Here is a 21,983-nt window from a genome sequence, read left to right on the forward strand (position 1 = left end):
AGTGCTGTGGGGATAAGCAGGTTTCACTTTCCTATCTAGTTCAACATGGAGAAGTTCAACGCATGTTAGGTCAAAAGATCAACAGGACCAGATAAAATCTGAATACCCCATATATCCTGACAGTCCTTCAAAATGCCTCTGCAGATCCTGAAATAACTTTGTCGATTATTGTTCTGCAGCCTAATGAATCCTGGACCAAGCTGACACAAAACAGATGTCCGAGCATGCCCCTGTATAAGGTTGTTGATGATCCTCTATTCATATTTAATAACCTGGCACACATTTGCTGCCTTCCTCTCTGGATGGCTTCTGCAGAGTCTGGGGCAAGCTGGCAAGCTGCTTAATTAATCCTAGACCAAGCAACTACAGCCCATATAGAAATCTGTGCCTCAAAGATGCCACTTATTTGCTGTGTGCAGAATACTGCTGTCTATACTACGCCACAACGTGGACTACAGAGATGTATATTGCAGAGTGCAGCCCTATAGTCTCCACTTTGGCATAGCGTAGACAAGTACTAACATTTTGTGAAGTCCATCAAAGGTGCTGTATATATGAGGACAGATAAAATAACCAGTAGAGAAAATATTTAAATTTAAATCCCCTGACCCACTTTGTAATACACTCTCTTACATATATGCTCGCATCAGCCAGGTCAGCAGGTAATGGGAAGGTTGGAAATGTGCTTTAGTAATGCTTAATTATTGCAAGTGGAGTGTGCAAAAATTTACAGGCAGCACCATGCAAAGACGGTAAATCCTGCTTTCTGCACAGACTTTGTCTTAACTTTGAGGTGTATCTTAATAGAGCCAGTCACCTTATAAAGACGGGACCATTTCAGGCATTCTTCTGCATAGGCTATTTAGAAAAGGGGGGAAAAAAACACAGCGACAGAATGAAATTTTGAAGTGAAGATTAGAGAAAGTGGTCCCTACAGTATTTCTATGTAATTGCTTTTTATGCAAAATCCTTTTCCAGGCAGCTAGGCCAATGGTGACAGATTCGAATCACCTGTCTTAATACTGGAGATGTGGTCAAAAAACTGAAAAATTGTGGTCATCATACAGCTGTAGCTGTTCAGTATTATGATTTTGGACTGCTGAGAAGAGAGATCAAATTAATCCCTTTTATCTGCCAAGCAATCCTCAAGGTCAAAGGTAATTTTGAAGGCAACACTTATCTAAAAGTCTATTGCTGTTTTTATTTGGTTGTAAGTACAAACCTTGAATATATTGTGACAGGGTCGTGCCAGATGGCTACAGGAGAGTGATAGAAGGCAGATATATTAGCCCCAGGTTAAGTAGGTCCCTTTCCCCTGGGTAAGGTAACAGGGAAGGTTCCAGAACAATCAGGAACCTTCTGGAAACAATTAAGACTGACAGGCTGATTAGAACACCTGCAGCCAATCAAGATGCTGCTAGAATCAATTAAGGCAGACTAATCAGGGCACCTGGGTTTAAAAAGGAGCTCACTTCAGTTTGCGGTGCACGTGCGAGGAGCTGGGAGCAAGAGGTGCAAGAAGCTGAGAGTGAGAAGTACAAGCATTATTAGACATCAGGAGAAAGGTCCTATGGTGAGGATAAAGAAGATGCTGGAAGGAGGCCATGAGGAAGTAGCCCAAGGAGTTGTAGCTGTCGCACAGCTGTTCCAGGAGGCACTCTAAACAGCTGCATTCCACAGGGCCCTGGGCTAGAACCCGGAGTAGAGGGCGGGCCTGGGTTCCCCCCCAAGCCTCCCAACTCCTGGTCAGTTACAGGAGAAGTTGACCTGGACTATGGGTTCATGAGAACGGCCAAATTGAGGGCTGCTGTAAATCTCTGAGGCAAGCAAATCTGCCAATAAGCGCAAGACCCACCAAGGTAGAAGAGGAACATTGTCACAATATACACAAAATGACAATTACAGACTTTCTCTCAGTTTGCCTGCACGCTCTTCTCCCAGAACATCATGGCTTTTAAAATAACTTCACTGTTTCTCAACACACATGTTAATGTACTATGAAGGAGATATATTATAAATATTGTGTATATATGTGTGTGCCCAGAATTCATGTGCCCTGCAGATTTCTTTGCTTTCCCGCAGAAAAATGACTTTCTGACAGGGAAGCAAAGGGAAGCTGCAAGAGCAGTCATAGACCACTCCCTAGCAGTGCAGTACATCATTTTATGCACCTGGAGCAGCTGGCGGAGAGGTAAATCACTGCTGGGCTGGGGACACTCCAGCCAGTGGCTTCTACCCTGAGCTGGGATCAGATACTAATCCCAGCTGGGCTGGAGGCAGGAGAGAACAGGACTTCCTCTTCCCCTGAAACAAGTGTCTGGGGAGGTGTCAGACCCACCCCCAGAAACCTCCCCCAGCTGCAGGAAGTTTAGCATCCTCCCCTGCCTACATCACTCCTCAACTGTGCAGGGAGCGGTCACTGTGCAGGGAGCTGCTCCCCTATCCACCCAAGCCCTGTGCATTTGGACGTCCCATACCCAGATGCCCCTGCCAAGCCTCACCCTGTACATCCAGAACCCCCTACAGTCCTCCATACCCAAACCCCACCCCACTAAACCTCAACCCCTGCATCTTGGAGTCCCCCTGCCTCTGGACCCCCATCCCTGCACCCACTGAGCTCCTTTCACTCAAACCCCAACCCTGATGCCCCACACGCTGCACCACCCTGAGTCCCCACATCCAGAACCCCAACTAACTGCACCCAGACCTCCACCCCACCAAGCCTCACTCCCTCAGCATCCAGACTCCCTGCCACTGAAACCCCCACACCCAGACCCCTCCACTGAGCCCCAACCACCTTCACCTGGAAGCCACCACAGAATTCCATTGCCCCTGCACCTGGAACCCCCCGCAATGAGCTTGCGTGCATACAGATCTCCCCACACTTAGACCCCCCACTGAGCTGCCTGCAGCCAGATTGTTCCACACAGAATCCTCTCACCCCACACCTGGATGCCCCTCCACACTTGGATTCTGTCTAGTTGAGCCTGCCTGCTCCACACCCGTTGTGCCTGGCGCAGAGGGGCAGGGCCCCAGGGTGTTTCTGGGGCAGACCCAGGCCATGTCCGCTGAGTCTGTGTCCTGGGAGTGGTAGGCGGCTGATGGGTGATCTCACACCTTCATGCACCCAGTGGCCTGTGCTTCCTGCTGGAGCCTCTGCATTTATTTATTGACAAATAAAACTTACAGAATTTTAAAATATTGTGCCCAGAATTTTTAATTTTTTGGCACAGAAAGTCCTCAGGAGTAATATATACACAAAAAACAGAGGCATCTGTAAGCTTTTCAGATCATGGACTGGATCTTCATATATTTGTACAGTGTCTAGGCACTGTACGGCTCCGATCCTGCCTGCAGCCTCTGGATGCGAGTAAGTTGGATTACTGTGGTCAGCATTTCTAAAGCCAACAGGGTGACTACAGCAAAACATCTCCTTAGATCAGCAGACAGGGAAATCATATCTTCTTTTAACACTGTAAACCAATGACACTGCCTTGTAACCATTCAGAACACATAACTTGGACGACATGATAATAATTGCTTTGGTTGAGCTGTCCTAAAGTCTTATGCAATCAATTTGGAAATAGCAGCAACTACAAATGCCAAGATATTGATTATGTATTTTGCAATAATTTGTCTACGCCTCTTCGCTATTGCTGTTCCCTGAGTATTTACACAATATTCCGAAAAATCAAGTGGTTAAGGTATTGGAATTCAGATCCAATGAACAAGTATTACTGTGGCTCTGAATCGCAATTCACTTTAACAGCATTATTCTGTAATGATTAAAACGCAATACTGGAAGTCAGGAGATGAGATTTATATGCCTGGCTCTAACATTTAAATGATGTGACCCTGGAACAGTCACTTATCTTTGTATCTCAGGCTTTAGCCCTCTGCAATGCTTACGTGTCACATAAGGTTGTTGTGAGATATAGTTCATTAATGTATGGAAGACTTTTAAAAAATAGTTTGGGTGAACTAATTTCCCAGATAATTTGCATTTCAGTTTTATGCAAGTCTTCTATAAAACTGTCAGTGTACACATTATAAAAAGTTACTTTGGGAAGGATATATATTTTAATTGCTATAATTTAACCTTTGTGCAAGATCTTTAATTTCTGAGATCAAATGAGACCTATATTTGCTGTAATAGAAGTATATAATTTAAGTCAAATTCTTCAGGAATATGTATTTCCAAGTATTTAAACTCTGTCTAGGTCTTTTAAATTTAAAGAGTTCTCTAAATATGCCTGACCAAAGTTAGCTATTCCTATTGCAATATTTCTGATATACTGCAATAGTTTTTCATACCTCTATTTGCACACTTATGCAGAGGGAATTCAGAAACTCTATGTTTAGGGTCCACAGTAGCACCTGGCCTGCATGCCTGGCCCCAGATACTGCTTGGTGAAAGTCAAGGCTAATAGGCTGCACATGTGGACTGAATGAAGTAGGTATAAGAGCTGTGCTCTAACAAGGAACTGCATAAATAAGATTGGGGAGGTCAAATAGACTAGATTTAATCTCTATTTTCGGACATGACTGCATGGAGAGTACAGATACTTTGGATTTAGGGGCTTTCAGATACAGCCAAGAGTGGCTTGGCTAGTGAAAATTTAAGGGTTTCACTGATAGAGGGCTACCTGCTGTTTAACATCTGTTTTTTTGATAGTGACAGTTTGAGTCTAAGGTAGGTTTAAGGGGGCAAATATGCAAAATTTGGATACTACACAAGCCTGAGTTTGCTGACCTTCAGCACATACAAGGAAGGCCTGCCTCTTTCCTCAGTCTTCTTGCCTGCAAAGAGTGAGTGTGCGGTCAGTATGTTTAAGGATTGAGTATTATTTTGGTCTTTTAGTTTTGTATTTTTCAATATTATGATGGTGCCATCAGTTTTTGCCTAATTTAAAGACTTTTCCTGTCCTTTGTGGTTATAAAGAAAACCTTCTGAATTTGACAGGATGCAGTGCAGTCTCTACAGACAGACAAAATTAATAGCTCCGAGAGAGGTGAACTAGCTCATTCTTCTAAAGGGTGGGTTATCTCTGAAGCTTCCTAGACAATAACTTAAATGTCAACACTACTACATTACTTTGGAACTGCTGATGGAGTTCAGCAGATGAATTCACTAGGGAGGTATGCTTTAGATACGCAATCTATCAGTATTTCTGTGATCACTGGAAGTCTATCTTTCTGAATATTTCATGATTCAAATAAATACTTAAGCCATACAAATTAGCTATGATCCATTAATACAGGCATTACTCTGTAGACTAGCCAGCCAATGGCAACAATCCTGATAGAACCTGAAAGTGTTGCCATCAGGGTAAATTAAGCTGGGACAAGACAACTGAGTATTCATTCAGTGATAGCCAAAGCCTTCAGGAATATGACAACACTGAAGAGGCAGCGGATACAGAATGGTTTTTGTTTTTTGTTGTATGAATTATAGTATTTTAAACAGCTTATTGAGGAACAATCTAACATTCCTTTGGTCATGGACTGCTCTATAGCATTCTGAATTTCTAAGTAAGTGTGGGACATGCATGCGATATTATCTGAGGAGCCGTTTGCTAATTTACTGTACAATAAGGTACCGTCTCAAGTGAAATATTTTTGCTCTTGCAAAGCTTTAAAAATCGGGTTATCAGGGATGTGAGGACAAGATTTTTCCTGGCCACTTAAGGGCCCGACATTATTATTTTAAAAAAACAATTATTCCTTTGAGACATTATGGCATGTCACAATGTTAACCACCACAAGTCCCAAGCAGTGTCGTAATTCAGGATAACTTTTACATGCAATAGTGGCAAAATGATGGTACAGTAAAGTAATACTGTTGCATAATATATGACGTCAGCATTTTGAAAAAAAGGTCCGTAAAGTTGGGCTCCAAAGTCCATAGTCAGACATATAAATAAGCAGCCTGCTTATCATAAATGTTGAGCACCCACCAGCTCCCACTGAGTTCCATGGAAATAACGTTTAAGAAGAAAAGAATTGATCCAAATTAAACCTGGGCAGGAAGGCCAGGAGTGTTATCATCAGACCTCCCATTACGGAAGGGAAGTCAATACATTGTTACCCAAGTCCCTGTAGCCATTACCGCATGACATTTTTTTCAAGTTAATGTTCATCTTACTGACAAAATTATTTTCTACAGTGTAAAAAATAGTTACCAGAATACAATTTCTGTAATTATTCGTCAGGCTTGTTCTGAAGAATTTTCATTCTCTCTCTCTCCTTAAATAATACTGTATGTTATTCGACTTATTTTCAATTATACTGAACATGGGTTAATTTGCTTCACATGGTCATGGTTTTTATAGCTTTAATTTGCCCTTACCACAGTCAATTATTGCATCCTATCATATTAATCCAACATCACAAGCATTACCTCCATTTGCTCCAAATACTGATTGATGCATTGCTGTGCAAATGTTTTTACCTCTAGTCAGCAAAAGATCTTTGTGCTCTTCTCAGGCTTTCCTCAATAAGATATTTTTGCCTATTTTTTTTCCCTCTCTTCTATTTTAAGTTTTGGCAATTTTATTTTCCTGACTGGCAATAATGAATGCTAGAGCAGCTTTACTTTCCCTTTTGGTGCACACACTCTAAATCACCACATATTCTTGATGGTTTGTGAACAAAGTTGAAATCAACCTTCAGGACTCAGACTTTAAGATGTAAGAAACGAAAGCAGGTTCTTTCTGGAGGAAGCTTCCTCATAAAACAAACATTTCCAAATTCCTGCATCAGTCTTTCCATACAAAAATTCAGCTATTCTTAAGCCATTTCAAATGTGTTCTAACTTAGTATTAGAACTAGATCCCAAAATATATTCTCAAAACTGGTTTTTCTCATAACAATAATTTATCAGCTTGTTTAAGATATTCACAAGGCATATTGAAATCAAATAGTGTGTGGCACAGGTGCTGAGGCTTTCACTCATTCTCACACTTGCTTAATGATTAATATTTAATCATTAGGTAAGTCTGAGCATTTGAGTGCATGCAAATGGATCTCTTCACAAGCCATGGGAGCTTGCTGGATTCTAATTTGATGCCAAGATACATAAGAAGAAACTACAACGCAAATACAGCAGTTTCTTTACTCTCTGGAGTTTAATTAAGCATTTCATCAAAATATAACATTTTATCCTGAGAAGTTATTTGAACAGATTTTTATATCACATAGCGCACGCGCACACTTTCCCAAGCTGACCTTCCCTCTAAAGCTCCATATCATGGCAACTTTCATTCTGAGGAGTGCTGCAAGAGTTCGCCCTTCTGAAGTCAACCAGTGTCCCAAATTCATTAGCTAGGTCACTTCAAATCACTTCAAGGCACTCCTTTTCATCTAAAGGAACACTGGTACAATGCCATGGCAGCACTACTCACCTCTATTGGCCTAGTGAGAATGAAAAAAAAGACTCTGAACTGAATCCAAACTCTTACATTTTAAAAAATTATGATTTATAAAAAGCTACCTTCAGTACTGTAGCTCAACTTCTCTTAGCCACAGTGACAAAAGTAGATGCTTCATTAATACATACACGTAGCAGCTCATCAATGTGTCACATACTAACTGTTCAAGATCCTACCTAAATAGGTGAGGTTTTTCGTAGGATTGGGTGGGTGAGATTCTGTGACCTGCATTGTACAGAAGGTCAGACTAGATGATCAGAATGGTCCCTTCTGACCTTAGTATCTATGAATCTAAATAAACAATACACAGTTTTTAATGGAGGCTAGTTAAAAGTATAAAAAAACCTCTCCAAAAATTGCTCTATATACCTCTGGTCACAAATTATGATACTTTCCATCAATGTTTAAAAAGCAATATGGTTCCCAAAAACAGACATTCAAAATAGCACTGAATAAATCCTTAACGTGAATGTTTCATTTTCAACAATGAGGAGGAAGTCTCCTAAGCGTTAGAATGAACAGAGACAATTTATTTCAGTTCTTGAGAACTGTCAGTCTAATGTTTTATCCACAGCATCCATGAGAAAAGGAAAATGTATATATGGCCTCCACAGTGCACCTCTGTATGCCAGGATACTGCATTGAAAAACTCGGGTTTATCAACCATAGGCTTGCTTTAGCAGTGATAAATGCCTTTTAAGGCTGAAACTAGGCAGGGCTGTAGCTCTGATGCAGTTATATTATTAAATCTTGAAAAACAGTTGCACTTACAGGCCAGTTTCAGAACTGCAATTCATAGATTCATAGATACTAAGGTCAGAAGGGACCATTCTGATCATCTAGTCCGACCTCCTGCACAACGCAGGCCACAGAATCTCACCCACCCACTCCTACGAAAAACCTCACCTATGTCTGAGCTATTGAAGTCCTTAAATCATGGTTTAAAGACTTTAAGGAGCAGAGAAGCCTCCCTCAAGTGACCTGTGCCCCATGCTACAGAGGAAGGCGAAAAACCTCCAGGGCCTCTTCCAATCTGCCCTGGAGGAAAATTCCTTCCCGACCCCAAATATGGCCATCACCTAAACCCTGAGCATATGGGCAAGATTCACCAGCCAGATACTACAGAAAATTCTTTCCTGGGTAACTCAGATCCCATCCATCTAATATCCAATCTCAGGGGATTAGGCCTATTTACCCTGAATATTTAAAGATCAATTACTTACCAAAATCCCATTATCCCATCATACCATCTCCTCCATAAACTTATCAAGTAGAATCTTAAAACCAGATAGATCTTTTTCCCCCACTGCTTCTCTTGGAAGGCTATTCCAAAACTTCACTCCTCTGATGGTTAAAAACCTTCGTCTGATTTCAAGTCTAAACTTCCTGGTGGCCAGTTTATACCCATTTGTTCTTGTGTCCACATTGGTGCTGAGCTTAAATAATTCCTCTCCCTCTCCAGTATTTATCCCTCTGATATATTTATACAGAGCAATCATATCTCCCCTCAACCTTCTTTTAGTTAGGCTAAACAAGCCAAGCTCCTTAAGTCTCCTTTCATAAGACAAGTTTTCCATTCCTCGGATCATCCTAGTAGCCCTTCTCTGTACCTGCTCCAGTTTGAATTCATCCTTTTTAAACATGGGAGACCAGAACTGCACACAGTATTCTAGGTGAGGTCTCACCAGTGCCTTGTAATAATATAAATATTCTCACACTAAGAGCAGCCTGTTCCATCAGTATCATGCAGAAGTTGCTTTCCATCTATAAGATATGCTACCACACATCTCAGAGGAAGTTAAAGTGCCTTTTCAATTCATTAGGCAAATAATTCAGATCTTGATGTGAACACCCCTCAAGAACCCTCACTTAGCAACAGCATCATGTTTGGTGCTGATGCTTCATGAAATCAACTTTTTTTTCTTTAATGTTCCCAAATCTATCGTTTCTGAACCTAATACTCAGCATCTGTTCATAAACACTACATCAAGCCCAATGGTTTCAAACTTTCTTACTGAAGTTAGACACCTACATCCATATTCAGGCACCTAAATGAAAGTGGCTTAAATCTCAGAGGTGCTGAGTACTCACACATCTTATTGAAGTCAACAGGAGCGGTATGTGCTCAGCAGCTCACAAAATCAGGTATTTTTTCAGGTTCTTAAGTTTGTATTTAGGTGTCTAAATTTGGGCACCCAAGTTTGAAATTTATGGTCCAATTATTTATGAACATATAACAATACAATTCCAAATATATATTTGTGTGAAAACCAAATACTGATAAGAATCCCGCTGCATAATACATCTGAAGGTTATATATCAATGTGTTTTACAGACACACATTTAACTGCATATTTACCGATAAAACAGTTCTACACAACAAACTTTAAAAAAAAATCTTGCACACACTACGTATTTGTACTTTCCTCCCTCTTATTAGCATCATTTGTACATATCACTGCCGCTGGGGAGAAATTGTTATGATAGCAAATGACTGAGGAATAGGAAAAATAGAGCACATTAAGATTCCACAAAGATAGATACCAGGCCAAGGGCAGACCTGCACCACTGTTTTTAGATATACATTTTTTTATACCAAATAAAGAAAGTACAGAAATGAGGACATATATAGAATTGTTTCTAAACTGAAAAATAGTTTAAATCTTCCATGAGTTGTTAATCCTTGTTAATTCTCCAGGTCATTGTATAGAGTTTTAAAAGCTTTACAGAGTAATATCCTCTGACAATGGAGTCTTGCTCCCATCAATTCATATCTCGAGATCCCCAGTGTTTTTTGGTTTTCTGAAGCTTTAATCCAAAACCTTACACCTTCCTGTCTAGAGAAGCCATAGTATCCTGCGTTATGTCCAATTTTGCATTAATACCTGCAGCAGACTACTTAAAATATTCTGTCAATGCTTGATAAATTGTGTCTATAATTCTACATTTAGAGAAGTCAGACTGACAAGCTCCAGGTATCTCCTGCCAGCATTCTGAAAATGCGGCACAAAACCCCTTCATGGTACCATCTTCCTCAAGACAAAGGTACCTATTAGTGGCAACTGTGAGATTAATACTGATTAACTGGGACTGAGGCCAGTAGTCAGATGGTAACAACATTTTATCACTATTCATATGCCATATTCCATTACGAATCTGACACATCCTGTCTTCCTAACCCTATAGTTTTGCTTAGATGATTTATGCTTTCTTATATTAAAAGGCAAAAAAACTTAGTTAATACAGAGTTAAAGTTGCCCAGTGACAGCTCCTGCCATTCCAGAATGATGAGTTCAGCTAAAGTCAGAAAACCAGGAAACACAGAGTTAAGGTAAATGCCCACACAACTTTAACTCTGCCTTTTTTGAGCAATGCCGCAGAACACCTATGACACACATACTTGTACTTTGTCTTTTCAGTGGAATAGACAGGTGCTACCTGCATGTGGCCTATGCTCAAACATCAGCAGCACAGCAGGCTCAGAGCGGTATGAAGTATCCCATTCCTCTCAATGTGAAGTTCTCAGCAGAAAAAAGAAATATACAATGGAGATGATTATAACCTGAAACAATAGCACTGAGATGTGCGAATTGCTCCATTCATCCCAGTGGGTGTTTCCATCCTGCCTCCCCAGTGCTGGAGAGTTTCTGATATGCATCAAGTATAACTATTCTCAGCTCAGCCCAGTGTCAACAGTGTGTTCTTGGTGCATGTTCTCAGGATGCCAGTTCTAAGCTCCCTGCCCACAGAGGCAGGGGTTTGTTCTCCATATCCTTGCTCACAAGGGTGGGATGGTAGGAAGATGGGCTCAGACCTGATGAAAGGGACAAGACACTCAAATTCCAACTTACATAATGGGAGCAAGAAGGGGAGGTGGGGATCAGAGCCTCTATAACAGTGGCTCTCAACTGATTACACATTGTGTTACTATACCTGGGCTGCAGGGGCTGGGTGGCCGAGAAGCGGCAGCCCTGACCCCTGCTGTGTAGGGAGGCTGTCAGACCGCCCTGGGCCCTGCAGAGCTGACTGGCTGCCCCGGACCCCTGCTGCACGCTGCTCCGGACCCAGGCAGATGCCCCAGACCACAGAGCTTGTGGGGCTGGGTGGTTGCCCCGGACCCAGACCCTGGAGCTTGCAGGGCCGGGTGGCTGTCCTGGACCCTGCCATATGGGACCAGCCTGCAGCCCCAACCTCCGCCACCCCTGCTGGACCCTGGTAGCTGCTCCAGACCCTGACCCCTGCAAAGCGGGCCCGCAGCCCTGACTCCGCCATGTTGGGCAGTGGTCAGCTCAGACCCTTCTGCGGTAGGCAGCTGGGAACCCAGCAGACTCCGAGCACGTGGGCCAGCCTTTAGCACACACCTGAGCTTGGCCGCAGCTGTGTGCTAATTAGGCCTCATGCGGCCCATGGGCCGTGGGTTGAGAACCGCTGCTCTAGAACCTGGCTAATGGAGGTGGAAAATCTTGGCACACTCACTGGTGCAGGGCTCTGACACCCCCAGAGAGTTAATGCCCCCCCATATCTTAGCTCACATAAGGGCAGGGACAGACTCCCTGTCCGGCCAGGGGGTCCCAAATCTCAGCAAACACACAAAGTAGGGAGAGAGTAGGGAGTGGGGCTGCTGTATTAATTTGGATGGAATAAATCAGGCAAAGGTGCTAACATTAAACAGTGCTAAATAAGGTTTGGTTAACAGAGACCACAGCCTACTTAGTACCATGGCAAACACATGATTAAAAAAAAAAAACTTGTATTAAAGATACAGAAAAGAAGGAACAATAATTAAAGCATTTGAAATGCGAAATATTAAGTAAGGCTTTCATTTTAACTTCCCTTGTTCCCTTTCCCTTTAGCTGGAGAGCGTGTTTAGGAGGAAACCCCCCTTGTTTGACTATCTCTGGGATGGTATCAAAGATGGTAATAACTGTCCTTTTGGGGAAAAGAGAAGAAATTAGCTAGATGAGCTGGAGCTGCTGCTATTGCTGTTAAAGTCCCAAACTGTCCTTTTAGAGAAAAGAAAAGAAGTTGAGATGAGTTAGAGCTGTTGCTGCTGCTAAAATCCAATCCCATTTCATCGCAGGTGGTGTTTGGGATTCAGATAAAGCCAGTAGAGGTGGCCATGCTATCAGGGTCCCTCTCTCTGGCCTGGTCAAGTTAGGCATCTTTTAGGATTAGAAAGAAGAAAGTCTGGGGTCCCAGAAGATAGTGGAGGTGGCAGCCACAATGGTGAATTATACTTCAGTAGCCTCCGTCTCCCTCTCTGTTCTTCTTTCTCTCCATCAGTTCATTTTTTTAAGGACCCAAAAAGGGAACGATGGGTGAAATAGCTCATCCACTCACTATGTGGTCCACTAATTAGGCCTAATATCTGACATGAACTAATTTTGGTTCATTAATTTCCGGTTCATGTTTTCTGTTTTTACTAAGCACCATTTCAGCATAGTCCTTGAATTATATCAACGTGGCCTGTTATGTTTCCACTAATTTAGTCTCACTGTCTGGTTCTCTTGCACCTGTTTATAACATTCTTTATTGAAAAAAACTTGACCTACTTTCCATCGTAAATTTTTAAGCAAGCAAAAAAGTTACAGACCAATTGTCATAATACGGCTCTGACCTCCCAGATTCTGGCACACACTCAGAAAGGGAGAATGTGGGACTGACAGACAACCCCTCTGCCCCTGTTCTTCCCCAGACCCACTGGCACTTACCTTCATGAACCCTTTTCAATGTCCCTCCCTCTCTCACTGCCCCTACCACTCATCCCCCTTTCCCCATAATTTCCCCTCGCCTTGATGCAGTCCGAAATCGCTCACCTCTATTCTCCCCATTCCTCCCCCTAAAATGGCCCTTCGTAACAGCAGGCATTCATGTTCCTCTTAAAAACAAAAAAAAATAGTTTGTTTACATTCCTCCAAACCCTCCCCTACTCCAGATAGATTTTAGCAATATGCCTCTCAGCTTTTTCCAGACTTCCGCTCAAGCTAGGACTTGAACTGTCACTGGGGAGGGGAGTGGCCTTTAGAGCCTGAACTCCAACCTGAGCCACAATATCTACACTGTTATTTTTAGTGCCAGGGCATGAGCCTGAGTCTCTGATCTGGGGTTTGAGACTCTCTACTGTGGGTTTTAAAACACGATATAAACTTATCCTGTGAGACTTCCAACCCAGACCCTGCTCCACTCCTGAGCTCATTTGTTAGGTACAATTTCTGTATATGATTTTTGTTTATTTGCGATTTAAGAATTTGTTGCCATTGAATTTCTGGTAGCATAACAGTTATTTCTAGAAAATACAAGCTTGAATGAATAAAGTCATGCATTATTCCATGGTTCATTCTTTTTAAAACCAGGGTCTATCTTAAATTAAGGGTGAAAAATGTCAGTGAAGCAGGAACCCACTGTGTCTATTTTATGCTACTAATTTTTTCCCCTTTTGGTTTATAAAATGTTTAGAATCATAAAAATGGGTCAGTCTGCTGCAGTAGATTAGGAACAATTTATTTAGCATATAAGGATTATGGTCACTTTTAACATTTTAATTTTAATAGTAAAAATAATCCCATTCTTTTGGCAGTCAGGTGAGTGACTTTTTTGGGGTATATTAATAGAGATATAAGCAACTTTATGCGAATTCATCTGCTAGAAAAGGTGGAACAAATGTATCATTTACTCTGTGTGGACTTGATGCTCTGGCTAGGAGAACACATTTATATGCTAGGAACCATATAATGTGCAAATCATTTGAACATAAATATCTCATTAACACACTATCCACTACTAACTCTCTCAAATTTCAGGCCACCTGCAATCCTGAGTGCAAAGAAGGAAAAATGAATTCCCTTTTCATTGCCGAAGCCTCATCCAACTTCTGAGTGCCAACACCCTCCCCACTTCCCCCGCTCCAACCTCTTTACATATCTTTCTGGATCAAACTTCAACAATGCGCTATCCAGCTGCCAAATCGTCCAGCTTTCCTGAAGGTCTACATTAACTATTAATATAAAAACCTCTGCTACTCAAAATATTTGGGGGCAGCGTAAACATTTGTAGGTTAACACCAACATAAACAACACTGCAGTGATTGCAATGATATCTTTATTCATGTTCATCTTTAATCTACCAGAGTGCTCCAGATTTTAATCTACCTGAACCTGTGGCAGAATTTCCAGTTTGCTGTATCACGGTGCAACAGAAACAGAGTTCTTTGGCCTGTATAGCTTATACCAGTTCTCAGAATGATATTGGCCATACTGGCAAAAGAAATTTTTTGTCAATATAACTGTCTACACTGGAGCTTTTGCCAGCATAGCCGTATGCTCAGCATAGCCTTTCTCACTCCTAACAAACATAGATATGCCAGTAAAACTTTTAAGTGTAGACCAGGCCACTATGGGGCATGCTACTTTCCAACCAGGGGATTTCCAGGAGGAACGTTGCAGAATTAACTCTCTAATTGGTTTCTAACCTCTATCAAGCTATACGACAGTATACGGCTATACTACAGTTTGTGACTCTATTGCAAGTCATGTTAATTGTCAGTTAACTTAAATTGGCTAAAATCTGTGCTAATCTAGACACTCCACAAATATTAATTCCAGGACATAAATGTTTGTGGTTTACCCTAAGCAGAGTCCTAAATGGGGCACTGTCAAAACACAGGATTTCTCCGGTCCATTATCAGATCAGAGTAGATTGGTGGGTAACTAAAAGTTTTACCTGAAGTTAGTCTGTATTTCAGTATCTGAACACTGCTATTTTACACACAATGTTCCAGTTAAAAGATCTTTCACTATGCTCATTCAAAGAAGATGTTTCCACCTGTTGGATCCCATTCGACTTAAAATACCTAAAGTACATGATCTCAGCTATAAACTAAGGCTGATCTCAGTTAACAAGAGCATTTAGGAGCAGAGATGCAAGTTGAATTGGAGCATGTAGTAGTCTTTTAAAATATTCCAGTATAAGCCCCCATTCACACTTTAATGTTCCAAGGGCAGTAATGGCTCAAAGTTATAACTTACTGGTAAAGAAGTTTCACTTTTTAGCTGATTAAATAATCTATAGCTTTTATATACAGAATAGGAGTTTTTATTAGGATTTGAAAACTTTAAATTAGTTTGTGATGTGTTATGTTCCCAGTTTTACCAATGAGTTTTACAAAAATTACTAATCTGAAAAAAAAAATCTGACTCAAAACAGGTATGCAACTGTAACAGATTAAAAAAAATTATCTTTTTTATGGGCAATACAGAAACAATGAACTTTAGTTTTACAGTGCAAATGTTCAGATAATTTGGTGGATTAGTTAAGCACTGGAAGAAGTTGAAAAAAGAAGGGGATGGTTATGCATGTTTAATAAATTATATTGTTATAATGGTTCTCAGCTAAATACTGTAATATTCAACTACTATTGCTGGTTCCTTCTGGAAGGTGTTTTCCATGTGATGATAGTGGGATATAAGGTAGACATTATTTGATTAGGAACTATACAACTGTGTGCCCTCTCATAGATATTTTACACAAGAAGGACTGGACCTTATACTTGGTCAAAAGTAAAAGTATGTTCTAGCTGGACTTCAAATGCTTTTTTGCTTTTTTTTGTTTTTTTAAAGAGAATCTGCACTGAAGTTATTTTAATTCTCTGACTCAGCTTTGAGGGATTCAGAAGTAGAAGGCAAAAGTCAGCATTGGGTCAAAGACAGGAGAAAAATTTTTACATACATTTATGTAGATTTTTACATACATTTATGAAAATTCAGAGATCTATCCCAAACTGAAATTAAACTGTCAAATTTCTTTCCTTCACTATGATGAACCCTGTGGGCCCCTTTGTAATGCTCACCAATAGCTCTCTCCTTGTCTTGGATGTTGGAGAAGAAATTATAAGTACTGTAAGAGTACATGGCAGCTCACAGCCCAATGCAGACAGAGTTCTTGCCCAGCAGAGCTTATGATCTTTGTGGTTCAGATATTAAGATTTCCAAAAATTGCCAGGGTAGAATTATTTCTTCTTTTCCTCTCTCCACTTGTGGCTGCTAAGAGGGGGCTGCTTCTCATGTTTCACAAAGCCCCAGACCAATAAGACGAAGATGATCTCTGACTAAATCTGTACTAAGGACTCCATAAGAGCAGGAAATGACTTTAATGCCAAAAGGTTGAGAATTACTGATATTACAGTGATCTTCTTCTGTTCCCATTGGAATGAGACTGTCTGCACATCCCTACTTTCAGCAACAATTTTCCTATCTGCTGTAAAATATACAAAAATATACAGCATCCCAAGTCCCAGCAACTTGGCTAGAAGTCCTATCAAAGTGACCCCCAAAGGCTCCAAGTCCATCCCTGTTGCAGGTCTGGAGGATAAAAAGATACTCACCCCACGCTTTGATTTCTGATCAATAAAAGCAGCATTTAGCAAATTGATAAGATTTTTATAACAAAGCCTAAAAAGTTGAAAGCAACCATTTGCTGAATGCACTGAATCACGACATAAATTATGTAGAATACAATGTAGGAAATAAAGTAGAAGGGAACACACATTAGATCTGAATGTTATCTTAGTCAATTAGTGATGTTCAGAGCCTGTGGATCTGTTAAAATAGCCCGAAAAATGCAAATGGGAAGTAAATTTCAACATATTTTTCCTTATACCTAACAGAGGACAAGCACAAAATCCCAAATCCTTCTTTTCCCACTAACAGCTGCAAGTTAAAATCTTCTCATGACAAGAGGGGAAACATGATTTTAGTGCACTTTTTATCAGTCAGAAAAGACTTGCTGAACAGCTTCAAGTCTGAACATCCTGCTTTAATGGTATTAAAAAAAAAAAAAAAATCCAGCAAGCTCACAAGTGTTTAATACCTTTATCAAGAGAAGCTCCAGCCATGTGGTAAAAGCTCAAAGCTGTGTCCACATCATTTATATTCTTCAGAAAAGTAAAAAAGCTTTCTACCTCCTCAAACGTCAGCCCCTGCAATAGAAGGAACAAATATTTTTAAAGTAAGGAGACAAATAATGAAATAATTTTGATAGGAAAAGGCCCCAAGGAGAATAAAGATGATAGGTATGTCCAAATAGGAATTCATGTATGACTCGCCATAGTGCATTACATTAAATCATTATTTGGGATTATATACAATTTAAAATCTACACTTGCGGTAACTGAAAAGTCAACTAGCTACCAAATTCTTATTTCCTCCCTTAATTGAAATTTCTCTTTCTGCAGTAAACCCCATTACAGTCCCATTGTCTCCTTACCATGAAGTTAATGCCAGCTGAGGGGGATAGGCTTAATACAGATATTGTAGGTTTCCCTGTGCCTAGCCATTATTTGTTCCTGATCAACATTATGGGCCTGATTGTCATTTACAGCACTCAGATAGTATAAAAGGCCCTTAGTGTATATAAGAATCAGGCTTGGTGTATGGAAGGGTCAGTGGTGATAGCGAAGTTGAAACAAAAACCACCACCATTCTCCCTGCTGTCAACCACTTGCCCAATAATGTGATCACATAGCCAGTGCACAATCAAGATCCAGAAACTTGCTGCAAGCATATCAGTTTATACCCCTTATGGTCTTCAAACTTGCAGTAAGGAGATCAGATGGTTGACACTCTAAAAATAGAGCCTTAAGGACAAATTCAGAGGTCTCAGCGGTGTAAGTAAAACTCCCCTAGCACTTCAAGTCACTTACGGTATGTCGACACAGCAAAGAAAAAACCCTGGTGCCAAGTCTCAGACCTGAGTTCAATTGGTTTGGGCTTGCGGACTCAGGCTGCAGGGCTAAAAATAGCAGTGCAGACATTCAGTCTTGGGCTGGAACCTGGGTTCTGAAACCTGGTAAGGGGGGGAGGGTCTTGGAGCCCAAGCTCCAGCCTGAGCAGGAACACCTAAGCTGCTATTTTTAGTTCCACAGCCTGAGCTTCATAAGCCCAAGTCTATTGACGTGGGCTCTGAGACTCAGCACCATGGGTTTTTCTTTGCAGTGGAAACATATGTTTAAACTCCCTTACATATAATCAGAGGGGGTGTATATTAGTGAAAATTACATGCTGAGACAGAGAGCAGGAAAGCGAAAGTAGTCTCATCATACTTTAACTTTCTTCTGGCTCTTTGGTATGTAAATTAAATTAGATATTCTCTACATGTTGACAGAGTGATTGTGTCAGGTCTAAGGCACGACTCACACTGAGAATTTTGGAAATTCTCCCACAATTGCTCTAGCCTTGAGGCAACTCCACTGGGGCTAGCACCCAGGTAAATACTAGTTTGGGTAAAAAGAAAAGGAGTACTTGTGGCACCTTAGAGACTAACAAATTTATTAAAGCATAAGCTTTCGTGAGCTACAGCTCACTTCATCGGATGCAGACTAACACGGCTGCTACTCTGAAACCTGTCATTAGTTTAGAGTAGTTACTTGTCTTTTTACCACCGTGTCTAGATTTGTTCAGAGTTGGAGGACATAGTGAGGCAATAAAAATGCCCAAGTCCTATCTATATTCGCCCTTATATTATTTATTACTAACACCAGTGGAACTGCATCAACGATAGAACAACAGCAGGAGAGTCTCAAAAACTTAACAGTGTAGCAGCCTAAGTGAACCTAAATGAGCACGGGTCTGACAGTTAGGGATTCTATACTTCATTACCTTACCCATCACCTCTGAATTTGGCTCTTAACATGATGAATCACCATGCCAGCCTAAATTCAAGTTTCTCTCTATTCTACCCAGCAAGAGACAGAATGCTAAAAATGGGGTACCTATAAAAATAATTATATTTTCACTGTTATGATGAAGATGAAAATGTTGAAATGAATACATTCAGCTGGTGAATCCAAATTAAGCTGTAAAATCTGTATTAACACTGTCTAAAATGTCTTCAGTAACTTGAGCTATTCAGGCCTTTAACAACAACAAGGGCAGACTACTGGACTAATCATTTAAAACAAGAAATGCATTGTAAGATACTCTGAAAGGGAGTTTAGTGACAAAAATCACAGTAGAGAAGATAGCTCATTTTTAAGGTCTGGGATCCAAGAGAACAACAGTGATTAGCATATAAACACCACCTTTTCAGCACAACTGCTAGCTTGTGACTCAAATATAAAAGAATTGGGAACCAGCCACTTCTGCAGAGGTTGTAAATTACAAATGAAGAGCAGGATGCAACACTAGGGTTAAGCTTAAGTTATTTCAAGTCCAAGAACACTTTTATGCTAACACTGAACTCATTTACAAAAGAAAATGTTGCAGGTGCATTCCTGTATAAATTTAGCTAGCAAGCTCAAAAGGAATGTAAGTGATTCTCTCCATCACACTTCATTAAAAAAGTGTAAGGATTTAAACCACATGTTAAGTCAGCAGCAATAGAGTAATCCAATAAAATCAGATAAATGTCTTTGGGTACTGAAGGTATTACATACATATCACCAAAGGACACTGTGTTCCAAAACCTCTTTCCACTTGGGACAGTGGAAGATTAAAAAAAGCAACCAGTCTTGTATGAGGATGTTCTGAAGAAAGGTACTGGATTGGATTGAAATGTACATGAGCTACAACCGCTTGTAATAGATGATCCTTCTATCTAACTTAATTAGTCACTGTATAGCCAGCTGCCTAGAGTCAACAAAGCTGCCAAGAGTTTCATCTGTGGCAGAGGGGAAAAGAGAAACTGGCACCCACACATCCTTTACCACTTCCCCAAAACTCTTTATTATTTGCCTTTATTTGCTATTGCTTTAATTAAAAACTTTCAGCTTTTCATCCTTCTCCAGACTTGGAAATCATCTATTGCTTTTGTTCTTACAAGTGTAAAATTCTGAATTCCTTCTTCCTTCGAGATAAAAAGGGTGGTTATATATCCGGTTAACAACCATAACCATAAAAACAGCCTGGCAGGAATGTTACCCCTAGAATCTGGACATAAACATGTCCCTCTCTATCAGGTTAAGAGTTTTTTTCTTTATCCGGTGAAGAAACAATCAGATGCTGACAAAAAAATCAGGTCCCTCCAGTTCATCTCTCAGCATCCTTGGCTATTGTTAGCTACCATATATCAAAACTAGCTACAGAAAACGTTACAAGAAATTGGAAAATGAGACATTAGGAGTTGGTATTTTCTGCTAGTCACACACCCAAACTTTATGAATCTATAAATTGTTATTCCTGAACCAAAAGCTTTCAGATAAAATTACAAATATACAGACCTTTAAAACCAGTGTTACTATAACATCCAACTCCAAATGGAACTCTGTCCTCATGTCCCTACTCAGGTTCACCTCAAGGCTAGAGATCCTCACACACAACTTAAGTTCTCCCTAAATGGATGCCAATAGTTTGCTCTTTAAGGCTACATCTACTCTAGCATATTTTAGGAAGTCTTCCCCCACTGCACTACCACCAGTGCAGGTCTGCCACTACTACTGTAGACAGGGCTCAGTGTGTCACCCAACTCTACATGGAGAATTTCCCAAGCTTCTAGTGTTTACTTTTAACTATACATTCTATTTGTGCTTTAAAGAGAAATGTATTCTTAAACTTGGCTACATCTCAATGAAGATGTGTGTCTGGGAATTTTCTTAGTTTTCATTAATGTGGAGAAAAAAGGGTGGATTTGTGCTTATATGATTCTAAAACCAGGGTCCGGATTTAGCTTGCAACTTTACTGAAGCCTGCATTTTATCAATGGTGCTTGAATATGCCAAGCTCTGCATGTTACGCTTGTAGAACTCAGCTTCTGTGAAAACACAAATACAGTACATGGAGAAAGAGTGAAGTCTTATAGGAAGTTTGTACCTGGCATGAGCAGCACCCCACTTGGGATATCAGGGAAGTATGAGCTTTGCAAAACCTTTGGAGCATGTGGCTGACATGAAAGTATTTTAGGCCTCACTGGCCTCTACCAGCACAGTTCTAAAATACTTGAGTGATGGGGTGTCCGCCCCACCATGGCTAGTAAAAGGTTAATACACCTGGGGAGGCCACATGAAAAGCAGCCAATAGGAGAGGGTCTGTGAGGAGCAGCCACAGCACTTGGCAAGTCCATAAAAAGAGCCTCTGGACAAAGCAGGGTCAGTAGCTGCCTAGAGCTTGAGGAAGGAGGACTGTCTGGAGTAGGCTGCAACCCTGTAGCACCTTGGACAGAGCGATCCAGGAATCAGCCGGGTGAGAAGAGAAGGAGCTCCTGATGGGTTGCTAAGACTGAGGAGGGTGTTGTGGCCACGGGGAAGTGGCCAAGAGAAATGCAGCGATAGTAGTGGGCAGGCCAGGGAAACACCTTCCCCTATGCTGAGGAAGTGGCAGGATAATTAACTGCAGTCACCACTAGGGAGGTGGCTGGACTAGGAGCTAAACTCCCTCGAAAGGGGGAGGGAACACAGACAGGGCCGAGCAACAAAGAGGACGCTGCAGTTTCGGATGCTGCGAGAGGGGTTACTATTGGACTGCGGAGAAGGAGTGATGGTATACAGACTACAGATGGGAGCGTCAGCCTTGAGCTAATCCCCAGAATGACCAGGAGGAGGTGCCAGTCTGGTGCTGAGAGATGTGC

General features: G+C 41.1%; 1 protein-coding gene across 12 annotated transcripts in view; it reads right to left on the bottom strand.

Moving 5' to 3' along the window:
* MICU1 (mitochondrial calcium uptake 1) overlaps positions 1-21,983 on the bottom strand; it is a 242,693-nt gene that overhangs the window by 21,523 nt on the left and 199,187 nt on the right. For 11 of the 12 annotated variants that reach the window (XM_038408647.2, XM_038408650.2, XM_043519824.1 and 8 more), the window contains one exon: positions 17,295-17,403. In XM_038408647.2, coding sequence (XP_038264575.1) covers positions 17,295-17,403 — 109 coding nt within the window. Of the gene's footprint in view, positions 1-10,868; positions 10,952-17,294; positions 17,404-21,983 lie in introns of all 12 variants that reach the window. The other variant, XM_043519828.1, reaches the window with a different exon arrangement.

This window comes from Dermochelys coriacea, chromosome 7 (genome assembly GCF_009764565.3).
Source record: "Dermochelys coriacea isolate rDerCor1 chromosome 7, rDerCor1.pri.v4, whole genome shotgun sequence".
Taxonomy (NCBI): domain Eukaryota; kingdom Metazoa; phylum Chordata; order Testudines; family Dermochelyidae; genus Dermochelys; species Dermochelys coriacea.